The following is a 26,966-nucleotide window of genomic DNA, read 5'->3' on the forward strand; positions in this document are numbered from 1 at the left end:
ATCATTCATTGATTCTGCAGCAGGTAACTTGGAGGATCCAACAACACTGAATTTGAAAGACTTGTGAAGTGGCGGTATCAGCTTGGTAAGTGACCATGACTCTTTCTTACGATTTTTAGCCTTCTTTATATCTTTAGCAGTAGGCTCGTATCCCAGATCAAAAGTACCAAAGTTCTCATAGAGATTTATCGGATGAACTATGCCTTGCAAAAATATCTCTAGACCTTTTCCTGGTTCGAAACCATGATTCAACATTTCATTCACTACCATAACAGATGCAGAGGACAATTATGGTCTTGCGATGAGATTCCCCTCGAGGATATTCTCAACAGCCACTACCTCAGAAGCTTGATGAATTAACACATTGGCAATATCTGCTTCGATGGAAAAAACAGAGTAGTCTTTATACATGGATATGTCTCCTTCACCATGAACAACTATCTCTTGCCTGTCACATTCGAATTTGACCATTTGATACAACGTTGATGTGACTTCTTTAGCCTTATGAATTCATGGCCTTCCTAATAACATATTATATGAAGCATCAATGTTCAGCACTTGGAAATCCATATCAAAATCTACAGGCCCGATTGTCAATATGAGTTCTATTTCACCAAGGGCATCGGTTTTTGATCCGTCAAAACCCTTGACGCATACATTATTAGGTTGAATTCTCTCCATATTAACATTCAACTTTTGTAAAGTTGACATAGGACAAATGTTAGCACCTGATCCTCCACCAATTAACACTCGAGTGGCGATGGAATGCTCATATTTTACAGTAATGTAGAGACCCTTATTATGTCCAGTACTTTCACAGGCAATTTATCATATGAGAAAGTAATCTTATTCACTTCAAGGATCCTTTCAATAGTTTTTTCCAGTTGATTCACTTTAATCTCAATGGGAAAACATGCTTCATTAAGAATCTTCATTATAGCCTTGCGGTGTTCCTCTAAATATATCAATAAAGACAACAAAGAAATCTGTGCTAGTGTTTGCTTCAACTGTTCTGCAACAAAATGTTCTGAAAATTTCATTTTCTTTAAGAATTCTTTAGCTTCTTCATCAGTGACAGGCTTCTTGACTGTCATTCATTCTTCACCGCCTTGTTTGTTCTTTCTTAACTCTACTGGAGCGAGTTAATTTCCCTACTTCATCTACATCTTCAGTCACTTCTTTCACCTTGTGCATCACCACAATGCGATCATAATTGTAAGGGACTGCCTTGGTATCAACCATAGGCAGCTGTGACACTGGTTTAATAATAATAAGAGCTGTGGGAGCTTCTTTTATGATTAAAAGAGGCTTACTGGATCTTTCGGGAATAATGAGTTTCGGCTTTATTTGACTTGACCCAATATTTTCTAAAATCTCTTTCCCCACCACCAAGGAAATATTTGATGATTCAGGTTTTGTTATCACCACCTTCGCTTCTGCAGGCTTCTCTTTTGTCAAATCCACAACATTTGCTGATTTTTCTAAATCAGTTTTAATTTTAATGATCGGCTTAAAGAAAATTATAGCATCTTCACCACTGAGTATCACTTCAAGTATGTTTGTTTCATTATGATCTGGCAGCGGATTTTGATTTACATTTGGAGCGTCTGGACTTTATACCATGATCTGTTGGGTATTAATCAACTCTTGAATGACTCTTTTCAGATACCAAAATTTCTCTATGTCATGCCCTGGGCATCAGAACAGTATTCATATCTTCTAGAATAGTTCAAGTTCTTCGGAGGAGGATTCATGATCCTTCTCTCAATTGGGTTTAGAAAATTCATTTTTCTCAGCCTATGAAATAAACTGGTGTAAGATATTCCAATAGGAGTGAAATTATATTTTACCAAGTTATCCCTTTTGAAGTCTTCTCTAGGCCAAAAAAGCTCTGGTTATGGAAGAAGGAACCGAGAAGAAGGTATCAGCAACAACTGGTTTTATTACGGGACAGCTCATGATGTTCATATCGATCTATTATGCGCCTCTGCATCTAGCATTGGGTAATTCTTTGTTTTTACAAAAACTTTACAAAAAAAAAATAAAAATAGGAGTAAGCTTGTGACACGTTCACTATTAAACCTGAGAGGGCCTCTTTGAACTTGCGAGACCGGTAGATGATTTTGGATGGCTGGTGCACGCCATTACGGGTAAGAAGGAGCCCGAACATATAGTTGTGCATTGTAAATAGGATATTGAGGTAAAGAAACAAAACATAATGGATTTTGTACGTATGGTTGACGCTCACCCCTCCAATTTTGTCGTGGACTTGGCACGACAGTTGCTACATCCTCTTTTCTTTTCTTTCCCCCAAAACTTCCTGCACTATTTTTAATTATCTGTGTTATTGCTTTCAAAGCGGCCTGGCTGATAATCTTTCCTGACTTGATTCTATTTTCTACCATCTCTCCAACTTTGATAACTTCGGCAAATGTGCTTTCGATAGTAGAGAACAAATGATGGAAATAATCAGGCTCTTGTGCTTATAGAAAAATATCAATCATTTTAGATTCTTTTATCGATGGTCTGACTCTTGAAGCCTGCTCTCTCCATCTGACGACATATTCTCAGAAACTTTCGATCATTTTTTTTCTCATGTTGGCAAGCGTAGTGTGATCTGGCACTATCTCAATGTTATATTGAAATTATTGAATGAAATCCTGAGCCATGTCATCCCATACATGCCAACGGGAAATGTCTTGGTCAATGAACCATTCAGAAGCTATACCTGTAAGGCTTTCTCTAAAGTAAGCCATTAATAATTCTTCTTTTCCTCTTGCTCCCCTTAATTGATTGTAAAACTTTTTCAAATGAGCTATAGGATCACCATGTCCTTCGTATTTGTCAAATTTTGGCATTTTGAACCCTATCGGCAAATAGAAATCAAGAAACATACACAAATCCTTGTATGAAACACATTTTGGTCCACCTAATCCTTGCATATTTCTCATACTTTGCTCCAGGCTTCTAACTTTTCTAGCTATCTCCTCCTGTTCCTCATTCTTGGCAATCTTCTCAACCACGATAGAATTATCGTGTTGATGAACATGATAATGTGGATTTTGGGATTTGAAAGTCATTTCAGAAGGATACAATATATCATGACTTGGTTTCCCCATATTCTTCAGTACTTTTGGTTGAGTACCTGCAGTAGCTGGCGCTACGAAAGTAAAAAATGAGTTATTTGCGACAGATGGATTCGGTGGGTGCATGGTAGAAGTACCAGCAACTCCAGACATATTAGCAAATGGGCCAAATCCTGGTGGGTAAAATGGATCACTAGTTTGAGCTGGGTCAGAATTTGGATCATTCAAAGTCAAAAGTCCAGGGATTGAAGAAGGTGGGGCTTGTCCATTCAACCAAGCTTGGTACATCTCCGTCATCTGTTGTTTTAATGACTTTATTTCTTCCATTGATGCTACTTCCTGCGAAATCAACTGATTCTGCTCTTCTTCACTATCAGACTCTATACTTTCTCTGTGGGTCATTCTTCTTTTACCCTTGTATATGGTGTTATACAGATGTGATGCCAGTTTAAACCACAAACCAACCACCAATTACTTTATCTTTCTGTGACTAAGTAGCAAACGGGTGAGTGTTATATATTTAACACATTATAATACCACGTTATATGTCATGTTTCTATATGCATTTCCCAACCTATCATGGAAGGATTTATGTTTCATCTCGGCTTTTCTAAGCATGTATTTTCAAAAGTTATGGTCGAACCCTTTGGAGGGTTGCCTACATATCATGCCAAGACATAAATCAGATCTTGCATAGTTCCAAAGGAATTTAACAAAATTGTTTTGTCTTTTTTTTATTGAAGAAAATATATAAAGTAAGTAAAGTAAAACATACATAATATATATAGAAATAAACAGTCAACTTCATTACATTCTATAATATAAATACGACAAATAACTGACCCAACTCCTAAAATAAAACCTACTAACTGACATCTGAAAACTAAAAGACATAATATCTAAACAAGAAGTTTTAATACTGAAAATGAAAAATTATGACAAAGAAAACAACTATCCATTCAAGGAGACTTCGGCTTAATATGTCCTCCCAAACTCAAATATATGTCCTCCAATGAAGTAGTGAGACGTTGTACGAAAGTTGGTACTTGTGCCAAAAAGTCCTCATCATCCAACTGCTGATAATCTAAACCCATTCTGGCAGTATCTTGTGTAACACGGTGGACCTTCCCTCGAAGGAAACTGAAGGCCTGATCCCATCCCTGGGCCTATCGATCTCAAAAATCAACCATCTCTCTCACACGCTGTTCACGAGCAGAAGCAACCTCCAACTGTTCTCGCAATATTCCTCTTTCACGGATCCATTGAGATCTCTCTCGATCAAATTCTTCCTGCATGTTCTTTTCAACTTCTTGCAATTGCTGTCGGTGAGATGTGGCAAGTTCTGCAACGTGTGACCCTCTAGTGGTAGCCATTTTGATTTGTCCCAGAAGTCCAACCTCAATATCTGCTGATTTAGCTTTCTCTTCAGCAAATTTTCTTTGTTGTTCGTCTATTTTTTCCCTGGCATGCTCTAATTTTGCTCTCAAATCTTGGTTGGCCTCATGATGTTCTCGAATGGCTCTCTCAATTCCTATCCTGATTGCAGTTTCCTGATCTATAGGTCCCCTAACCGATCTTTCTGGTCTGACTGGCGGATTCAACTGTTCTTCAAACCATTCACAGTAATCTGGGTGCACTTCTCCTTTCTCACTCTCTCTGACCATCATTTCAATCCCTATGATACGGCAACCCTCCCAAATCTGCTGGGCCAATTCCTCTGGAAGTGGGATCTTTGGTCTGACCTCAAATACAAACTCGATCATATTTTCCATGATGGGAATTATTTGGCGTCTTCCTAGCTGACCTAAAACTCTCAATAAAACATACGGTTGAACACCCCTAATACCCATTAATAATAAGAACGGCCGAATAACAGAATGTGTATGACTTGCCTCCAAGGGAACCAAGGGAGATTCCAAGTGATTTTATCTGCTGTCAGAGAACAAAAAAGCTTATCCCAATCTCTAACTCCTTCTGGGCATTTATATTTCTCTAACCTCTCTTCGTAATCTTTGATGCGATTGAATCTTTCCGGATTAAATCTTGCCATTGTAGGACGTCGGTAGAGATGCTCCACAATCCACATCTGTAACAAGATATTACATCCCTCAGAAAAACTCTTTCCTTTCTGACAAATAGTTAAAGCACGGTAGATATCTTCCAGGATCATTGGTACCATAGTTTAATCTTTCTTAATCAATATCTTTACCACTCCTGCTAAACGAATGTTAATTTTTTGTTTTCTCCTTGGGAAGACCATAGTGCCTAAAAAGGCTACCATGAATACAAATAGTCTGTGAACCTTCCAAGCCTCAAAATTCCCCTTATTATAGAGCTACTTACCGTACTTTTTGAACCCCTCTTGCCTTCCGTATCTATCGTACAAAAACTGCAAGGAAACCTAACCTTTTTCCATCGATTCTTATTTTGAGTTTCGTATGTTCATGAGTTTACAGAATTTGTTTATCGAAATGAGTCTCAGGGCTATAAGTTTCTTCCGATGCATATCTCCATATCCAACATAGGCCGCTATCTCATCTACAGTAGGAGTCAACTCAAAATCCAAAAAACGAAACACATTGTTCTTCGGGTCCCAGAAGGTTAGTAACACATCAATCACCTCCCTATTAGGCTTGATTTTCATAATACTCGTCAAAAAACCCAAATATTTATGTATCTCATCATAATCAAATGTATCCATTTTGTTCCACGACAACCAAAGCTACAAAGGGGTACAATCCATAATCTGAAGCGGTACACTCCCATCTCTCTTTCTCTTTGAATGTTTTCCACGACCAGGGGGAGACATTTTATACCTATTGACAGGGACATAAGATTAATAAATGTCTAGACTTAGACTAAACTTAATTTATTAATTTTGAAAAAGAATTTACAACTTAACTTGTGAAACCTAGTGCGACCATTATTCAGACTTAGTTGCAAAGAACAATTTTATCAAAATGAGAAAAACATGACTGCTAATATTTTTAGGAAAAATATTTATTTAAATTGACTCTATCAAAAATTTTACAATAACAGACCTCTAGACAAATTTAACCCATATGTTTGGAGACAAAACTCCCTAAGTACATTTAAAAGAACAAAAATAAAATAATTTAGAAATAAAGAAAAGAAGAAAAATTATTTCATGAAGTTGTATAAAAATTTCAGCCTCACGACCCCTAAAGGTTCAAGACTATTAAAATATATGTTTATATATTTTATTACTTTTCAAAAATTTAACTCACGACCCCTAAAGGTTTAGGCTATTAAAATTTTTATGCTAAAATTAATTTTAAAAATAAGAATAAAAAGTAAAATAAAGATAATAATATTCATGAAAACAATCATTTTTCTTCTTCTTATTATTTTTATTATTTTTCTAAAAATATCCTTCGATAAATTGGTGAATAAATATATTATTATTATTTTTCAAATAAATGATCGTATCCTGGGTAGGACTTCCTACGTATCTCACAAAAAGTAAAAATCAGACCCTCGTAGTTCATGAAGATTATAAAAACTATGTTGTTGTATATTTAAAAAATTTCTTTATTTTTTTTTCAAAAATAAAATTTTTTCTTTAAAAAATGATTAACTAAATTTGAGGATAAATTAATCTCTCGCATTTTAAAATTGCCTAAAGTTAGTCAACAAATAAATAGCCTTCCAAGCAAATGTCAAAGAGCACATAGGATGCACAAGTGAGTCTTTATAAAATAGGTTACCTGTCCTAGACAGACCCGGCCCCTGTGCCGAGTCCCGCTAAGTCAAATGCATATGATGCAAATAAAGCGGCACCTAATAGGGATAACCAGATTCTGAGTTTTCAGTTCTTCTAAGTTTAAACCTAATAGGGATAGGTGTCTAGACTGGGTTATCCGAGCGGACACTCGAGCCGGGGAGGGACAACTTGGTCGGTAGCAGGGCAACACCGCCTTCGTTGCCGATCCGAACCCCACCTAACATGTATGACTATATCCTTCACCAGGTGCCTTGACACTCCGGCTATCTCAAAAAGAAGGTGGGATGCATATGCTACATTCCCTCTATCCTATTTCAGAGACTCAGAAGGGGTACGCGAGAGAAAACAATACATAATATAGTTCAAATAATATCAAAGCAGTAAATGAACAACAAACAGCACATAAGGTCAACAAACACAATATCAAAATAATTAAAGCAAGTAAAAGACAATATCAAAGCTCGAATTCTTATTAGTCCCCAACGGAGTTGTCAGAGATGTCACACCCCTTTTTCGCTCGAAGGGATCCGAGGTCGAAGGATTTTTCCAATTAAAGTGACGATATTGAATAAGGATTATTTTAGTTTCAGAGTCGCCACTTGGAATTGAGTTATGGTGTTCCAAGTCACCTTATTGAATCTCTAATCAAAAGGAAATGACTCTTATTATGGTCTGCGAAAACAGAAGATCGGGTAAGGAATTCTGTTGACCGGGGAAAGGTGTGAGGTACCCCTCGAGTCCCATGGTTCTAGCACGGTCGCTTTATTGACTTATCTTGACTTAAATTATTTTATAAATTGTGTGAAGGCCTAAGATTGCTCAATTTAATATACTAAATTTATTTAAGACTCTTGTATTTAAAAAAAAATAATTAAAGTAATTTTTAAAAAAATATTTATCAAGGTGTATTATTACATGCTAGAATTTTAAGTGTCTAAGAAAGATGCGTACACCGCATTCTTAATTGAGACGATTTTTTTTAAAAATAAAATAAATAAATAAATAAATAAATAAATGCTTGAAATTTTCTAGCAATAAACTAATCTAGTAAAACAATTATTAATCTTTGTTAATGATAATGAAATAAAAATAAAATAAAATAAAAATAAAGTAGATAATAATAAATATAATAATAAAATAAAATTAAATACATACAAAATTAGTCATATAATATTTAATTTTATTATGATTCCTCATATTATATTTATCTAAAAAAAATAAAATAAAAAAATCAGTTAATTAATACTTAAGAGATAAAGCAAAGATTCCTTTTTCCACTAAACATGCATAATGAACTTAATTTCCTCCTAACCAATTTCGACCAAATAATACAGTATAACTTTTTTTTTGAATTTATTAGTAAATCAAATATAAAATATCATAAAACTACAATTTTAACTATTGATAGAGAAAGATTAGTTAATTTAACGGAATAATTCTTAAAATTTATTAATGATAATGAATAATTATAATGATAAACATAATAAATAATAAAATATTCACAACTACTTATATATTATTTTGATTTTTATTATAATCCTAAAAATTATTCTTTTAAAAATAAATTAGTTAATTAAAAATTAATTCAAAAAAAATCAAAATCAAGAAAAATAGAAAACGTATTATATAGAAATTCCAAGGACCATTAAATAATTAAATCAAAAGATAAGTCAACCTTTCTTTTACAGATAAAATAATAATAATAAAAAAAATCAACAGAATATTCTATGAATTATACAAAAGAGCATCTGTATGGTTATGATGTTCGACTAAGCCTGCCCGCCGGTGATTAACTCCGGCGAGGCGCGGCAGATCTAGTAGGGGAGCGACGGCGCAACGGGAAAGGGAACAAGGCGGTGTCGATGGACGCGCCGGTTGGTAGTGGTTCGGCAAAGTGGAGCGGCGTGGCGTGGGTGGCCTCACTGGCCGTTTGGTTGCTGTTTTTTTTAACGGTTTTCGAGGGAGTTTTGGTGGTTGTTTGGCCGAATTTTAGATGGGTTTCCGGCGAGAAAAAGGAAGTCCGTGCACGATTGATGATTAGTTTCCGGCGATAAGTTGCCAGGAAAAACAAATTTTTGAACTGCTTTTCTCCTTTATTTTCAAATTTTTTATTATTGATTTTTCTGTCGTTCGTTATACTGTGTGTGATATGTACTGTATATAAATTGATAAATGACATGTAAGTATACAGTGTGTGTAAAATCGGATTCTATGAATACATGTGTGTGTGCTGTGAATATATCCGTTAAAACATGTCCAAGTCAGTTATACATGATTTCAAATATTTATATAATGAAATATATACTATAACTTATAATCATATTAATATCAATAATCAAACTTTTGCATATCTAAAAACCTGTTTGATGAATTCAAACAATTGTAAGTACAGAATATTGCCACCGGAAACTCAATGAAAACTGATTTCCACTTCAACTTTTCTCTTTTTGGACTGATGATTTGCTCTCTGTTAATTTTCTCTCTATTTTTTTTTATCTGGTCCTCTGATGGTGAATGTCAAAGTACATTTTCTTTTTTTCTGAAGGGGGGGGGGGGGGGGGGGGGGTTTTTTGGGGGTCCTTTTATAATGGGACTCTTGGGAGGGAACAATTATTATTTTAAGGGGGAGTAGTTATTTTTTAGGCTCATAGATATAGGATTCAAAATTTAAAATAATTAATTAATAATTTTTATTTTTAAAAATAGAAGATAATAATAATAATAAATAAAGATAATAAATAATAATAATAAATATAAATATAATTAATTTTTATATCTAACAAAACATAATGAAAATTTATAAATAACCAAAATATATATAATAAGGTAATATTTAAACTACTAATTTATTTATTAAAATTTAGAAAACAAAAATATATATTTTTTTGATTTTTTTTTGTAAATATCTCAAAATTAACTTTATTTAATTATTTAGTTTTAAACTAAAAATTTATTAAAAATAAAAATAAGAATCAAAATAATATATGATCAAGTATATAAATATAAAATATTTAATATCGATAAACAAGTTAAAATTTAGGGAGGATCAAAAATCACGTGTGTACATTTATTAACTTGTGTGCTAAGTTAATTGTGGACGAATATTATTGGACAATGGGAGTACAAAATATTTAATATTTTACCTTATTTAATAAAAATTACCTTTGTTAATCTAATTTCGTACTTTTTATATAACTCTTTGTTTGAACGCACACAAAAAGAAAAAGAAGAAAATAGATATTACTTTAAATACATATAATTAATTAGTCATTTCGTCCCACATTGTCCAAATTAATTCGAATTTTCTCATTTTACCCTTTTAAGAAAGTCTAAACAAATTTATAATAAGTTCGAAAAATTTCTTTTCAAACAAGTGAGTAAAAGTAAATTAGTAATTCTATCCTTTTTGTTTATGATTTCATAAACAACATGTAAAAGAGAAATTGGACAACTAATATAATACTAATGGAAAAGTTTCCTAATTTTATTACACAATCCTAATCGTGTTATAATTGGGAGGGAAAAGTTACCTAATTATGGAAAAAGTTACCTAATTATTTTTTTCACAACCGAATCCTATTATAATTGGGAGAATAACTTCTTACTACTTGTGTGTATATATATATTAGTAAGTAGTAACTCATTACTATCACATCATATATTTCTTACTTTCTTCGTCAAGATAATATTGTGGTATTATATTGTTATGCAATATAATGGATTTTGAATTATACAAAGTTGTTGAGAAATCTCCTTGTGGTAAATATGTTAGATACAATCACATGTTGGGTGAAGGAGCTTCCAAAAAAGTCTACTTTGGTTGGGATGGTGTTGAGAAAATTGATATTGCATGGAACAAAATTGCTTTTCGCAGCGGCGAAGATGAAGAAGAAGAAGCTATTCTGTTGAAGTCGTTAAACCATGAAAGGGTTATGAAGTGTTTCGCTTATTGGTTTGATTCCACGTCCAAAACTCTTAACATGATCACGGAGTTATTCCCCTCGGGCAGCTTGAAAGAGTATCTGTCCAAGAATTATAATGGTGTTGGCGTTGATTTGGCGAGTATCAAGAACTGGGGCAGACAGATTCTTTAGGGTTTGAGCTTTCTACATGGCCAGAGTCCGAAGATCATCCATCGGGACATCAAGTGCGACAATGTCTTCGTTGATAGTGATGGGAAGCGAGTTACGCTTGGAGATTTTGGGTTGGCGGTTCGTGTTAAAGAGGGTGATTTCGTGAATGACCAACAAGTTAAATGTACCCCTGAATTTATGGCTCCTGAGTGCTTTGAAGGGGAATACAACGAGCTGGTCGATGTATATGCATTCGGGATGTGTCTACTTGAGATGGTTACGGGTGAATATCCATATATGGAATGCAGTAATCAGATGCAGGTGTTCAAGAAAGTGTTCAGTGGCCTAAAGCCTGCGTCTCTAGGACAGGTGAAGGATTCCGGAGTGAGAGATATTATCGAGAAGTGTTTGCTTCCCGTGTCTGTTAGACCGTCTGCAGAAGAGTTGCTGAAAGATCCGTTCTTTCCATACAGCGATGCATCATCAAAATTGGAGGCTTGTGCTCCCGATGTAAGTTTAGCAACTAGTCATCGGTTCAGGGGATTACATTGTTGTGCTAGGGTCGTTGCTTGGACTCGTAAAAAATGTAAACTGGTGCAGCATCAGAAAGTGAATCCACTCAACTTAGACTAGTGATATTAGGAATTTGTATTTGGTGTGATGATCGCAGTAGTATGAATCACGAGTATTCTAGTTTAGTAGTGATATTAGGAATTTGTATTTGGTGTGATGATCGCAGTAGTATGAATCACGCGTATTCTAGTTTAGCATTACGGTGTGTAATTGATTTCTTGTTTTCACTTTATTGTAAATCTGTAAGCTACCATTCTAGTGCGTCTCTTGTCTGAGGTATTGATTATTGAATAGAGTTAATATGATTTTCTGAGTTTCTTTTTTTTTTGTTTTGGTTTCCTATCTAGTCTCCAGTACCTGCTTTGGACTCGACTAGTTCGGTGAAAGTCTCACTTTTGGGGATAAAGCGCTCCCTACCCAAGACATAAAAAACTTAACGAAGGTTTCAGTAAGACAAAATAAAATACCATTCATGTGCTTCAAATTAGTAAATTTACACAAGTAAAACATAAAAGACGCAACAAAATACTAGTTCAGTGACTTCACAAACAAGGAGTATAAAGATCAATCTACATCACAGCAATAAGGTAAAAGAAATGATGAATTTAACAAACGCGACACTCATGAATTCATGCAGAAAATACAGACAAAAAAACTGAATTGATTGATTTTGAATCCGGTCGTTACTAACTCCCTTTTGGATGGACTGTATAATAGGTCTGAATTCCTGCTAGGAATGTACTAGTGACTTCCAAACCAATGACAAAAAGTGCTGCGATAAATGCAAAAACAGTCCATGGGGAAGTAAAATGAGTGTTCTTCCACTCAGCAATCCATATTTTGCTTTTGCTATAGTAATGTTTCTCAATTTGGTCTTTCACATCAACATAGGCATGTGGATTAGGCACCAAATCTCTTGCTATCTCGTTGAAGAGATCTGCCACTTCTTGATCACTTCCAAGAAAGTTAAGAAGTATACCTTTTGATCTCAGCTCCTTCACATCTTCAGCGTGATCGATAAGAGAATCCATGAAGGTAAGAAAAGATGTAATTCCAAAGTCATCTGGTGTATCAGGACATGCTTCATACGCGACCAAGTTTAAAAACTCCGACTTGGTTGAATCATCTACGGTTATTGGTGGAAGTGTTAAAAGAGCTGAGCAATGAAATGAAGTGAACTTAACCTCTGAAAGACGACGACTCTTTCCAGGCCTGAAACGGATTCCTGCTCTCCGCAGCTCAATGGCTGAACGATAAGAGCACCACTCACCCCTTAGATAGCACCCACCTTCAGAGAAAGCATTCGGATCTATGAGATGTGTTTTTAATAGCTCGAGGAGATGAGAAGGAAGCCAGATTTTAGTGCTTTCTTGTTTTGTAAAGGGAGGCCCTTCTTCTCCACAGATCTTTCCAAGAAAGCTCATAACTTTTTGAGTATCCCCAAATAAATCAAGAAAGAAATCCTTGATACCTTGGATGAATCCGTGAGGTGGAGTAGGTTTTGTATGTGCACTCGAGATGAACTTTTTTATCATCTCCATTCCTTCATTATTCTTGAACTTACAGCTCATTAGCACCTGCAAGACTTCAAATGGTAACTGATTCTCAAGTAAGAAGAGATCACGACGAATGAAAGCTATATCGTGGCTCTTCATTTTGAGCTCCGTATAATTGCCGGTGACAATGCAGTGAAAGTATTGGAGGATGAAGCATCCATCCAGGAGCATAATCTGTGCGAACTCCTCATGGCTGTATTTTTTGATCAATTCATCATCATAACACTCCCTGACATTAGGCATAATGTTCTTGACCTTTTCGTAAAGCTCATCAATAGACACTGAATTTGTCGAAAGCCATGGTAAGACCCCTTCTGGTCTTTCTTTGGTACTATCTTGATCAGCAAACTGAATTGCCAGTAACTCCTTGTGCTTCTCCATAAGCTGAAGTTCTGGTTTGCCACGGTGAAATGGTCCGATAGAAACCACAAGGGGCTCATAGCACCTTACGTTTGATTCAATCTCGCGATGCATTTTTGGGACCTTTTGAATTTTTGGCTTCTGCAATAAGCCAGTGTACCCTCTTCTCTTCTCCAATGAATGTATCCACTGTCTCTCATTTTCACTGATTTCTTGAGAATTTGAGGTTGAATCTTGATGAATCGTTATATGATATTCATCAACAAATATTTCATTAATGTTGATGCTTCTACCTTCTTCATTAGTAACCATTGTTCCTTTAGAAGATTGATAGTAACTGTCTAACTGAAATTGCTTGAACATGTTTAAATAAACTTAAACTGAAGTTTAATATTAAACTTTACTTTGGGCCAGTTAATTTCTTCTTCCTTATTAAGTCAGGTATCTCTAACCAGATCACATTCAGCTTTATTTTTAAAAGAAAAAATAAAATAGAATATGATTAGATAAAGAGAAAAATCAGTTAAGTTTTATTCTTTACCTGTCTACTAAGAAACATTAAACATGACAAAAAGGGAAAAGGGGAAAAGATTACCAATAAATAAATCAAGATGCCCCATCTCTAATTGTTTAAGTTCTTGGATGTGTAGTTTACACAACTAAATTTGACATCAAAGCAGATTTTGAACATTTTTAATATAAAAGGCGATTACGCTTCTGGATGGCTCTTTGAATCCGATTTTTAAGTGAAACTTAATTGATCGATACTTCAGACTATGTAACTTATTAGTATCTTCAAGAACAAGGATCACTATAAGCAACGCAAGTTTCTTCATTTCTTACACTAAGAGCATCATGAGGTTTTTTTTTTATGTTCTTAAGTAGAGAACAAAAAACAGAATTGCAGATGTAGGACTTTACAAGACTTGATATCGGATGGAACTTTATAGGAAGTTAAATTCAAAAGATACTATAGTCTATAAAATACCTATCGTTTTCATGTTATTTATGTATCGTCCTTCCCAAAGACTATTAATATGGACTTGAACTTTACTACTAAATGAGTGAGGTAATTATTCTCTGTAGCAGGTATGGGAGCAGCATCAACGCTCAAAACTATTGGCAAGTACCCTGGACAACTCAAAAAGATAATGTTGCTTCCCCTTGTAAGAAACAAACAGAATTGAGAAATGTATAAAGAGATATTACTTGTATGATGTTTGGAAAAAGTACATTATATAGCGCCTTTTTATTAGTCTTGTCAAGTGATCGATCTCTGTTGAACAAACTAATGATAATGACTTTCCAAAGTGATTCTTATATGCCTATTTCTAATTGATCTCATCCATAATAGTTATTGTGTGCATTGTGTGAATGTGGCCAGTCAAAAGCCCATATGTGACGATGAAACAGATATCCTGTGGTTCTGAGATCTAGAGTCTAGCACTTGAAATATTTTGTTGATAGGTAACAGTGGCGCTCCGGCAGGTAGAAGAAGTTTAACAGTTTCCAATTCTATTCTATTTCATTTTTTAGTACCGAGAGCCAAAAACTATATCTGGTGTGCAAATACCTGACTTTGCAATAAGAGAAATCACCTGTCCTAAAGTAAAAGAAAATATTAAAAATAATAATCCAATGTTTCAATTACTGTCAAGATTAGATGGACAAACAATCTGCTAAGGGAATAATGGTTACCAGAGAAGAAGGTGGGAGCATCGGTAATGAAAATGTTGCTGATAATTAAGATGAATGCAGCATTATAACCCATCAAGATTCAAACTCAAATTCTAATGAAATCAGTGGAAATGAGAAGACAGTGGCTAAGTTCTGTTAATATAAGCAAAGTGTACCCTTGGCATTGGCTCATCACAGAAGCCAAACATATTGATGGTCCATGAAATGCATCTTGATATTGAATCGAACATTACCTGCTATGATCCCCCCCCCCCCCCCCCTTTTATTGCTATCGGTCCATTTCACCATGGAAAATCAAAGCTTCAATATATGGAGAAGTACAAGGAGCTACTGACCCATGCTATCTTTCCGTACTTGAAAATCAGTTACCATTTAAAGTCCTGTAGGTGTTAATAAGATATAATAAGTTCAGGAAAGATGAAGGAATGAAAATGATTCAACAGTTCAAATCGGGTTCACATGCAATTCCTCATCAAATTCATGGATTTATTCGAAGTATCAATGATTTTCTTGAGGGGAAAATCTCTTTTCTCCATAAACAAAACATGAACAAGGTTCCTGAAAGATATACCAAAGAAGAAAGCTCAATAAATCAGCCTCCTGCTCATCTCCTCGAGCTATTAAGAACACATCTCACAAACCCGAAGGCTTTCTCAAAAGGTGGATGCTATCTAAGAGGTGAGTAGTGCTCGCACCGTTCAACCATGGAGCTGCGGAAAGCAGGAATCCGTCTCAGGCCTGGAAAGAGTCATCGTCTTCAAAGGTTAAGTTCACTTCATTTTCATTGCTCATCTCTCTTAACACTTCCGCCTATAACCATAGATGATTCAAGCAAGTCGGAGTTACAACTTATGTTAGCTTCATGGATTCACTTATTGATCATGATGAAGATGTGAAGGAGCTGAGATCGTAAGGTATACTTCTTAACTTTATTGGAAGTGATCAAGAAGTAGCAGATCTATTCAATGAGACAGCAAGAGATTTGATGCCCAATCCTCATGCAAAATTGAGAATCATTACAACAACAAAGTCAAAATATGGATTATTGAGGGGATGTATAATCAACTTTGCTACCCCTTGGTCTACTTTGGCATTTATTGCCGCAAACTTTGTCATTGGTTTGCAATTGATTGATACAGTTCTATCTATCAGGTATCCAAGCCTATTATGCAGTCCAAAAAAAGGACAACTAGTGAAAATAGGATCCAAAAGCAGCCAGCATCTTCTTCTCTTTCCAGCCAAGTCATCTGTCCAAGCTTCGGTGAGTAGAATTACTCGATATATGTGCTGGTGGAAGGTAAGAGTTACCACATGGACCTAGTCGAGATGCGTGTAGGGTGGCGGGACACCAATACATTATTCAAACTAAGTTGTGTGAACACTCTTACATAAGAAGTTAAGTTATTAGACATGGGGAATCTGCAAACAAAATTCTTAGAGTTAAGGAATTAAAGTAAAAGTTGGAAGCTTACTGTGGATGCTTACCCTTTTTCTCCTTTTACTATGTCTACTGTTTCTTAGCAGGTAGGTAAAGAATAAGATGCTATTTCCTTTTGTCTAATCCTTTTCTATTTTGTTTTCTTATTGAGAGCCAAAACGTGTATCTGGTTTGCAAATAACTCACTATCAAGATTAGATTTGGATCCTTAATTTGAGGAAGTTTCTCAAAAGATGGACACACAATCTTCTAAAGGAACAATGGTTACGAGAGAAGAAGGTACGAGCATTGGCGATGAAAATTTTGTTGATGAATGCAGCATCATAATTCATCAAGATTCAATCTCGAATTCTCAGGGAATCAGTGAAAATGAGAGACAGTGGATGCATTCATTGGAGATGAGAAGAGGGTACATTGGCTCATTGCAGAAGCCAAAAATTCAAAAGGTCCCCAGAAAGCTTCGCGAGATTGAATCAAACTGTAACACCCCGCATTTTGGGCTAGAACGAAAACCGTCATTTCTACGTGTAGATATTTCAAAAGCCATAAATCCTATGCAAATTTGGCATGTTAATCAATTATGTAGTGTGTGAACCTATTTAAGCATGAATTGAGATCATAGAAGTCCCCTAACTCAAGGACGAGTTGAAAGCTTTCCTATCGTTCGAGTTTTAGTGAGCGTCGAAACTTGAGTCAACTTCAATCGACCATAAATCCTTGTATATGATGAACTGGGTGGCTTAATATATATCAAATGAAAGCTCTTCGAATTAGCTTATAACGATACCAATTTCGTCTAAATCCGATACCCGAGTGAAAAGTTATGGCCATTTTTAGTGACTGAGACAGTAGCATCATGCGATAAGCGTGCGACGCACGCCCTATCGCACGCTCCAAATTTTTAGATTCCTATTGGAGGCCTTGTCCCAGTTTTCGGACAGTTGTTATTTGATCATGTAGTAGAGATTTCGCAAACGAATTTCAGACGGTGTTTAGTTGATATTGGATTTTATTCCTCATTGTTAAACTAAATTTAGATTATGACCAGTTTCCGTAGCAGATTTTATTTCCGCATTTCCTATTTATATATGAATGGTTTATATGATTACAAGTTAGAAGGGCTCTCGGGCCTTCATGGTTTGGGATGTCCGTCACGGCCAAGGCCCTGGTTCGGGTTGTGACACAAACATAAGGTACTATGAGCCCCTTGTGGTTTCTATCGGACCATTTCACCGTGGCAAACCAGAACTTCAGCTTATGGAGAAGCACAAGGAGCTACTGGCAGTTCAGTTTGCTGATCCAGATAGTGTCAAGAATGAACCTTGGGCCTAACTCAACCTCAAAAGCTAGCTCAAGAGGTGAGGATTATCCAAGTCCATATAAGCAAAACCACTAGTCCATTCCCCAACCAATATGGGAATTTTACCCACTCTAACACCCCCTTCATGCCCAGGCCCAACTGGCACTGGCGCGTGGACCATGAGCCCAAAACGGGAATGGACCTGGCTCTGATACCATGGCAAGAATGAACCTTGGGCCTAAATCAACCTCAAAATCTAGCTCAAAAGGTGAGGATTACCCAAGTCCATATAAGCAAAAACACTAGTCCATTCCCTAACCAATGTGGGACTTTTACCCACTCTAACAGATAGTACCAAGAAAGACCTGAAAGGGTCTTTCCATGGCTTTCGACAAATTCAGTATCTATTGATGAGCTTTACAAAAAGGTCAAGAACATTATGCCTTATGTCAGGGAATGTTATGATGATGAATTGATCAAAGAATACAGCCACGAGGAGTTTGCACAGATGATGCTCCTGGATGGATGTTTCATCCTTCAATACTTTCACTGTATTGTCACCTGCAATTATAAGGAGCTCAAAATGAAGAGCCATGATATAGCTTTCATTCTTCGTAATCTCTTCTTACTTGAGAATCAATTACCATTTGAAGTCTTGCAGGTGCTAATGAGCTATAAGTTCAAGAATAATGAAGGAATGGGGATGATAAAAGTATTCATCTCGAGTGCAAATACAAAACCTATTCCACCTCACGGATTCATTCAAGGTATCGAGGATCTCTTTCATGATTTATTTTGGATGTGTCTCCATCCTGAAAGCGATACATGTACTCAAAAAGTTATGAGCTTTCTTGGCAAGATCTGTGGAGAAGAAGGGCCTCCCTTTACAAAACAAGAAAGCATGAAAAATCAGCTTCCTGCTCATCTCCTTAAGCTATTAGAAACATATCTCATAGACTCGAAGGCTTTTTCAGATAGTGGACGGTATCCATGGATTGAGGGGTTCTTGCATTATTCAGCCATGGAGCTGCAGAGAGCAGGAATTTGTTTTAAGCCTGGAAAGAGACGCGTTGAGTTCAATGCACATCTTTGCTCGGCTGTTTTAGCACTTCCACCTATAACCATAAATGATTCAACCAAATTGGAGTTTTTAAAGTTGGTCGCATATGAAGCATGCCCTGATACACTAGATGACTTTTGCGTTACATCTTATATTTGCTTTATGCATTAGCTTATTGATAATACTGAAGATGTTAAAGAGTTGAGATCAAAAGGTATACTTCTTAACTTTGGAACTGATGAAGAAGTAGCAAACCTCTTCAAGAAGATAGAACAAAATTTGGTGCCTAATCCACATGCCTTTGTTGACGTGAAATACAAAATTCAGAAATAGTTTAGCAGTCAGGCAGTCAGATTCGTTTAGTTTGTTAGATCCTTTTCTCTCATTCGTATACGAAATACAAAATTAAGTCCTTTATCTTTATGATATGCATTGTTAGATCCTTTTCTCCCATTTGAGCTTAAGTTTTTAGTATGAGTTAGTTAGTAGAGCCAGCAAGTTAGTTTAGCAGTCAGGCAGTCAAATTCGTATAGTTTGTTTCCCCTTTTTCCATCTAGTCATGTTATCAGAAATCTCAGGAAGGTAACTATTCTAAGATAGAAAGTCCTAGTAGTTGCAAGATCAACTCAGTTCATGAATCATGCATTAGTTTCAGACTCTCGAGGTCCAGTTATGATCTAGTTCGTAGGTGCCTTGTGCATCGCCTTAGTTTTCCCCAGTATCTCAGTAAAGTAAGCATTCTTAAAGGGACATAGTGTCCTAAGGGGGAGATATCCCATAATTGATCAATGCTTTCATGTCTTTAAACCTATTCAGTTGCATGTTCAGATGTTCCTTACAAACTCAGTATCAGTTATCATTGCATATTCAGTCATGCATTCAAGATTCAGTTCAGTCAGATATTCGTGCATTAGATATGCATGTTCAGTTTCAGTAGAAGGAGCTCAGTTTATCAGTAATCTCAATCATTCTTTCATGAGAACAACTCAGTTAGATATCCATACATCAGATATGCACGTTTAGTATGAAATTTTAGAATATCAGTAGTTCCAGTCATATAGTCATGTTTCAAATGTTCACATCCCTTATGTAAGTTTAGTCTATCAGTAATCTTAGCCTAGTCAGTCCCATTCGAGGACGAATTTTCCCAAGGGAGAGATATTGTAAGACCTCGCAAATTTTTCTAGTCGTTAAAACTCTTTAAAGCATGTCAAGGGAAGCTTCACACTTAGAAAACTTGGCTTAAGTGTTGGAACTTCTTAATTTCATAAGCCTTCAAACTTTGATGATTTATTTCATGACCTTTCCGACCTTTGGTAGTTGATGTTTAGGTAATTCATGATCCAGAATGTCAATAGGGGTTCTCGGACAAGTTTTGAATTTTTTGGACCTCGTTTAGACCATGTTTGGGGTTTCAAATAGTAGACCAATGCAATCTTGGCGTGCCGTGTTGCCTATCACGTTGGTTAACGTTGTTGCAGGCTGCCAGAGTCAAAAGTACTGAGGCTTGATACGATCATAATGCGACGCGTCAGGTATCGCATTGATGCCATCGACGCACCGCATCGGCACCCAGTTATCAGTCATTTAAACAGTCGCGACCCTAGGGTTATTTCAGTATTTCAGTATCAGTAGCATTCCAGCTTCAGTTCAGTAATCAATTTAGAACGCAGTAATATTCCATCAGTCAATGGAACTTAGTGAGTTCAGTTTAGCTCAGTCAAACAAGTAAGATCCGTAACAGTTCAGTCAAGCCTAGTATGATCTAAGAAATTAGTTCAGTGTCTTTCAGTTGTGAGTAGGATTCAGCATCGAGCAAACCTAGGGATGGGGGCTCACCCGCTAGATAGGACTAAGATCCCTAGAAGCAATCCCTAAGTTCCAGAACTACGTAGCCAGTGTAGGCATGAGATGTCACTCATTAGGTAGGATTGACATACTCCGGGATCACCCCCTAGTACAAGACTGATCTTAGGGGTCACCTGCTAGATTAGGACTGACCCTATAGCAGTTGTCTTTACCCGTGGCACCGTACTGACACCCCTCTAGCTGGGGTTATAGGTTGGACCCCATTAGTTCAGATTCGGGGCATGTCGGTTAGATGACTACATCCCATAAGTCTCAGTAAAAGAACTCAGCTCAGTAGCACAGATTCAGGACTGTTAGATATAGTCACTCATTAGCATTATCAGTGAACTTAGAGATCACCCACTGGATAAGACTGATCTCAAATTTAGACAAATACAGTCAACTAGTATCAAGTACTAATAGATTTGGAGATCACCCATTAGATAGGACTGATCTCAGATACAGTTAATCAATTTCAGTAACCTCAGATATCAATATCAGTAGATTCAGTTATTCAGTATCCCAGCATTAGTAAACTTAGATGTCAGTAAATTAGCATTCGGAACTCAGTATTCAGTGTCACTGGGAAGTTAGTTATAGTTTATGCATTCATGGATGTATCCTTATTCAGTATACTCAGATTATTTAGTCAATATAGTTCATGCATATGAGCCCTTGCATTCAGCCTCACCTCATCTAGCGTACTAGTACATTCTCACGTACTGACGTATACTTTTCTCTTGTGCTATGGTGTCTTATACCATAGGTTCAGAAGCACGAGATCCAGAGTACCCTTAGCAGTTCAGATTCAGCCAACAACAATAGATTAGAAGTGAGTCCTCATCATTCGAGGATGTTACTTATTTTATTATTACATTAGCTTTAGTATTTTAGTAGATGGAGTTAGTTGGGGGATTGTCCCATCAACTCCATAGTTCAGCCAGTTTAGAGGCATTTTAGACTAAATATTCAGACAGACTAGAGTTTTTCAGACTAGATGTTCAGACAGTTGTACTAGTATTTAGTTTTGTCACGACCCAAACCAGGGCCTAGCCGTGACGAGCATTTCGAACCATGGAGGCCCGAAACACCCCTATTTGTCTGGTAATCATGCACCTAATTCATATGATCAAAGTACTGTGGAAGAAACACAATAATTCTGAAACATGGTCATAAATATGAAAAGAAACAATAACGGGGAGATAAGGGTTCCCCCAACATCAATGAACCTCTAAACAACTGTCTGCGAAAATATCTAACAAATGACTGAGTCAAGTAACCGTATATAAACTGGGACAAGACCCCCAATAGACCCTAAAACTGAATATAAGATAAAAGGACTGCAGGACATAAGACCTTCCAAAACATAGAAGGCTCACCACTTGTCTTTGCAACTCTGTCTGAATGATCTACTAATTCTCTTGACCCCTAGACTGAGCCTCTAAACCTTAGAGGTTGGAGAGGGGAGGGGGTAATCACAAAAGTACTGGCACACAGAGATATGAAAACAAAACATAATATTTTTACAAAATATAGTTAAGAGCCATTATAAAGCAATTTCGTATCAAATCATTTGAAAACACATGGGTGCAATGAAATAGTTTTCTCAACAATAATGAAATGCAACTGAGCTAGGTGGAATACCCTACATAATTTACACCAACTGGCTAACCTCGGTTGCCGCTGAAATTAGAGTATAAGTGAGGGAGAGACACTCAAGACTACAAAGCATGGTGTCTCGACCCACTGGTAGTGCCCAAGATCACTTAGCCTGGGCTCCTACCTATAGTCCCAATTTGGGAATGACATGAATTCAAGTACACAAGATCACTTAGCCTAGTACCAATATTCCGTGTCGGCAAACACGTTTTCCAGTGATGAGCCCTTACATCTCAAACGCCTTCTTCGAGCATCCACCTTTCTCATGTAAAATCAATGCATTCAAATTTCATCTGATTCAATCACATATCATGTTCTGTAGGGTATCGTCATACCCGACTTGCAAGTCCTCAATATCACTTCCACATATGCATAACCATGTAAAAACCAAGGTGCTTCATCATTTACAAGTGGTGAACAATATTTATTTCAAATTCATGTTCTCTTTTGTTGATCACAATATGATATGGGGTATCAAGACATTATCATGGGAATTTGAAAGCAATTTATCATTCATATTTATCAAACTTCCATGGAAAATCTCAAATCACATATGCATGGTTTCAACCATTGAAGTATATAAGCAAACAATTCCTATGACATAAAGAAAGATGACTTAGAAATCATATTGAAAGCAAGTTATTAGCATTTGATTGAAAACCCCCATTTAAAAGCATGCATGTTCATAAAAACTACACCCATGAGATTTTAGGATAACCCCACGTACATCTATTTCCAAGGATAATAGATGTTTCTTGAAGCTTGCGGATTGGTGATTCCAAATATGTAATTATCTTTGAAAACCTACGGTCAAATCTTGAACTATTTGGGTTTTTATTTTGAAACCCTAAGGAGAATCTTTGAGCACTTTTGATGAATGAAGATGTATTTTTGGGGTCCTTGGAACTGAATTTCGTGTTTTAGGGCTAAGTAAGGGTGGAAAAGGACCACTTTGTCCCCAAAACAGAGTGTTTAAGTCACTTGAATTCTTTACATAGACGCCGCCCATCCCATTGCCTATGTTCACATAGGCGCCGCCTAGGCTATCGCCTATGTTTACATAGGCGCCGCCTAGGCTATTGCCTATGCTTTCTAGTGGCCATGGGCGATTGGTTAGGCGATGCATATCACTTTGAAAGGCCATAACTTCTTGCTCGGGTGTCGGATTTTAGCTAAATTGGTATCATTGGAAAGCTAACTCAAATACCTATCATTTGACACATAGTAGGCTTCCTAATTCGACATATACAGAGAGTTATAGTCGATGGAGGCTGACACACTTTACAACATCCATTAAAACTTAATCAATCAAAATAGTTTCAACTCGTCCATAAGTTGAAGGACCTCTATGGTCTAAGTTCAAGCTTGAATGGATTTACATGCTACACAATAATTAACATGCCGTATTGGCATAGGATTTTATGGCTTCGGAATTAACAACACATTGAAATCATGGTCTATATTGTAGCCTGAAATGTGGGGTGTTACATTATCCCCCCCTTAGGATCATTCATCCCCGAATGATGATGCGGGACACAGACAGACACGATTTTAAGCATAATAAAGGATAAGGAAAGATAAGATAGGAATAGTACCTTCTGTCTCCTCCTCCATCGAAGCAAACAAATTGGGATATCTAATTCTCATGTCATCTTATGACTCCCAAGTTGCTTCTTTGACTTTTTGATTCCTCCACAGTACCTTTACTGAGGCTATCTCTTTGCTCCTCAGCTTTCGAACTTGGCGATCTAAAATTTCAATGAGCTCTTTTTCGTAAGACAAAGAGTTTGTCACCTTGATACCCTCTACTGGCAATACCATAGAATGATCTCCAATGCATTTATTCAACATGGATACATGGAATACCGGATGAACGGAACCCATACTTACAGGCAATTCTAGCTCATAAGTAACTGTACCAATCTTTCTCAGAATCTGATATGGCCCTACATAGCGAGGGATCAATTTACCCCTTTTTCCAAACCGCATAAATCCTTTCATAGGATAAACCTTGAGAAATACCCAATCACCAACTTTAAACTCTAGTTCTCTTCTCCGAACATCGGCATAGGACTTCTGACGACTCTAAGCAGTCTTGAGTCGTTCTCTAATAATCTTCACTTTCTCTATCGCCTGATGAATAAGATCAGGCCCATACAACTGAGTCTCACCAACTTCATACCATCCTATCGGAGACCTACATCTCCTCCCATACAAAGCCTCAAAAGGATCCATCTTGATGCTGGCATGGTAACTATTATTGTAAGCAAATTCAACCAGTGGCAGGTGATCTACCCAACTACCTTTGAAATCAATGATGCATGGCCTCAACATATCTTCGAGGGTTTGAATGGTACACTTAACTTGCCCATCCATCTGAGGGTGGAAAGTTGTGCTCAAATTCACTTGTGTACCTAAACCCTTCTGAAAAGATCTCCAGAACTGAGATGAAAAATGCATACCTCTATTGGATATAATGGACACTGGTTCCCCATGCAATCGAACTATCTCCTCAATGTAAATCTTAGCATAAACCTCTCTCAAATAATTTGTCCTCATAGGCAAAATGTGGGCTGACTTGGTCAACCAATATACAATCACCCATATAGAATCATACTGGTTTCGGGATCTCGGAAGTCCTGTAATGAAGTCCATGTTTATCACCTCCCACTTCCATAAAGGCAGGGCTATCTCTTGGGAAGTACCACCTGGCCTCAAGTGTTCTACCTTTACTTGTTGACAGTTCAAACACTTGTACACAAAATCAGCTACATCACATTTCATGTTATTCCATCAATACAAGGTTTTCAGATCATGGTACATCTTAGTAGAGCCTGGGTGAATGACATACCTCGAAGTGTGCACCTCATTAAGGATTCTTTCCCGTAGCCCATTGACATTCGGAACGCACAACCTACCCTGAAATCTCAGAATACCATCACCACCAATTTCAAATGACATAACGTTTTATTGACCCACATCTTTCTTGATTTGCATCAAGATGGGATCTTCAACCTGCTTCTCGTTAACTTCAGCACAAAGGGATGACTTAGCTAACTCATGAACAATCACCCCTCCATCTTTGGAATCTAAGAGTCGCACTCCCAGATTTGCAAGGCGGTGAATATCCTTCACCATCTCTTTCTTTCCTTCTTCTACATGAGAAAGGTTGCCCATAGACAACCTGCTGAGGGTGTCGTCTACAACATTTACCTTGCCCGGATGGTAATGCAGACTCATATCATAGTCTTTCAAAATCTCCATCCAACGCCTCTGCCTGAGGTTCAATTCTTTCTGTGAAAAAAACATACTGCAAACTCTTATGGTCAGTATAAATATCAACATGCACTCCATAGAGATAGTGCCTCCAGATTCTAAGTGCAAACACAACGGTTGCTAACTCCAAGTCATGAGTGGGGTAATTACGCTCATGCGCCTTTAACTGCCTAGATGCATAAGCTATTACCTTACCACGCTGCATCAATACACAACCAAGTCCCACACAGGACGCATCACAATAAACCACAAAATCATCTACACCCTCTGGAAGGGTCAAAATAGGAACAGTAGTTAGCCTGTCCTTCAACTTCTCAAAACTGTTTTCACACAAGTCAGACCACACAAACTTCATCTTTTTCTGAGTCAGTTTAGTAAGCGGGGCAGCTATGGAAGAAAAACTCACTACGAACCTTCTATAATACCCCGCCAAACCCAAGAAGCTTCGAATATCAATTAGAGTCGTGGTTCTGGGACATTTTCTCACTGCTTCAACTTTCTGAGGATCCACTCTTATCCCCTCACTGGACACAATATGCCCCAGGAAGGCAATAACATCTAACCAGAATTCACACTTAGAAAATTTGGCATATAGCTGATGATCCTTAAGGGTCTGAAGAATAATTTGGAGGTGATTGGTGTGATCCTCTTTACTCTTAGAATAGATCAGAATATCATCAATAAATACAATGACAAACAAGTCAAGAAACTGATGGAACACTCTATTCATAAGATCCATGAAGGCTGCAGGGGCGTTAGTCAACCCGAAGGACCTGAGTAAAAATTCATAGTGGTCATATCGAGCTTGGAAGGCTGTCTTGGGTATGTCTGACTCCCTAACTTTCAACTGATGATAACCCAAACGAAGGTCTATTTTTGAAAAACACTTGGCACCCTGAAGCTGGTAAAAAAGGTCGTCAATCCTAGGAAGAGGATATTTATTTTTAATCGTGACCTTATTCAACTGACGGTAGTCTATGCACATCCGAAGGAACCCATCCTTCTTTCGCACGAAGAGCACAGGTGCACCCCATGGGGAAACACTAGGATGAATAAAACCTTTGTCTAGGAGGTCTGAAAGTTGTTCCTTTAACTCCTTTAGTTCCGCGGGAGCCATTTTATATGGCGGAATAAAAATAGGACGAGTGTCTGGTAACATATCAATGCCAAAATCTATCTCCCTATCAGGGGTATCCCTGGGAGATCTTCGAGAAAGACTTCTGGGAATTCATTCACTACAGGGACTGACTGCAGAGAAAGATTTTCAACTTTTAAATCTTTTACTCGAATTAGA

At 36.9% G+C, this 26,966-nt stretch overlaps 2 protein-coding genes and 2 pseudogenes across 2 annotated transcripts; 3 read left to right on the plus strand and 1 right to left on the minus strand.

Moving 5' to 3' along the window:
- The first annotated feature begins 10,547 nt into the window (after positions 1 to 10,547).
- Positions 10,548 to 11,537, plus strand: LOC107858383 (serine/threonine-protein kinase WNK8-like). Its single transcript, XM_016703037.1, has 2 exons — positions 10,548 to 10,889; positions 10,950 to 11,537. The coding sequence occupies exons 1-2, from the start codon at positions 10,548 to 10,550 to the stop codon at positions 11,535 to 11,537; spliced, it is 930 nt and encodes a 309-aa protein (XP_016558523.1).
- A 427-nt stretch (positions 11,538 to 11,964) lies between these two features.
- On the minus strand, positions 11,965 to 14,416 carry LOC107843889. Its single transcript, XM_016688301.2, has one exon. The coding sequence runs from the start codon at positions 13,754 to 13,756 to the stop codon at positions 12,164 to 12,166; it is 1,593 nt and encodes a 530-aa protein (XP_016543787.2). The 5' UTR covers positions 13,757 to 14,416; the 3' UTR covers positions 11,965 to 12,163.
- A 640-nt stretch (positions 14,417 to 15,056) lies between these two features.
- LOC124896318 lies at positions 15,057 to 16,284 on the plus strand (annotated as a pseudogene).
- Positions 16,285 to 16,685: 401 nt separating this feature from the next.
- Positions 16,686 to 19,252, plus strand: LOC107858386 (annotated as a pseudogene).
- Positions 19,253 to 26,966: the final 7,714 nt, after the last annotated feature.

Source organism: Capsicum annuum, chromosome 2 (assembly GCF_002878395.1).
Source record: "Capsicum annuum cultivar UCD-10X-F1 chromosome 2, UCD10Xv1.1, whole genome shotgun sequence".
Classification (NCBI taxonomy): Eukaryota; Viridiplantae; Streptophyta; class Magnoliopsida; order Solanales; family Solanaceae; genus Capsicum; species Capsicum annuum.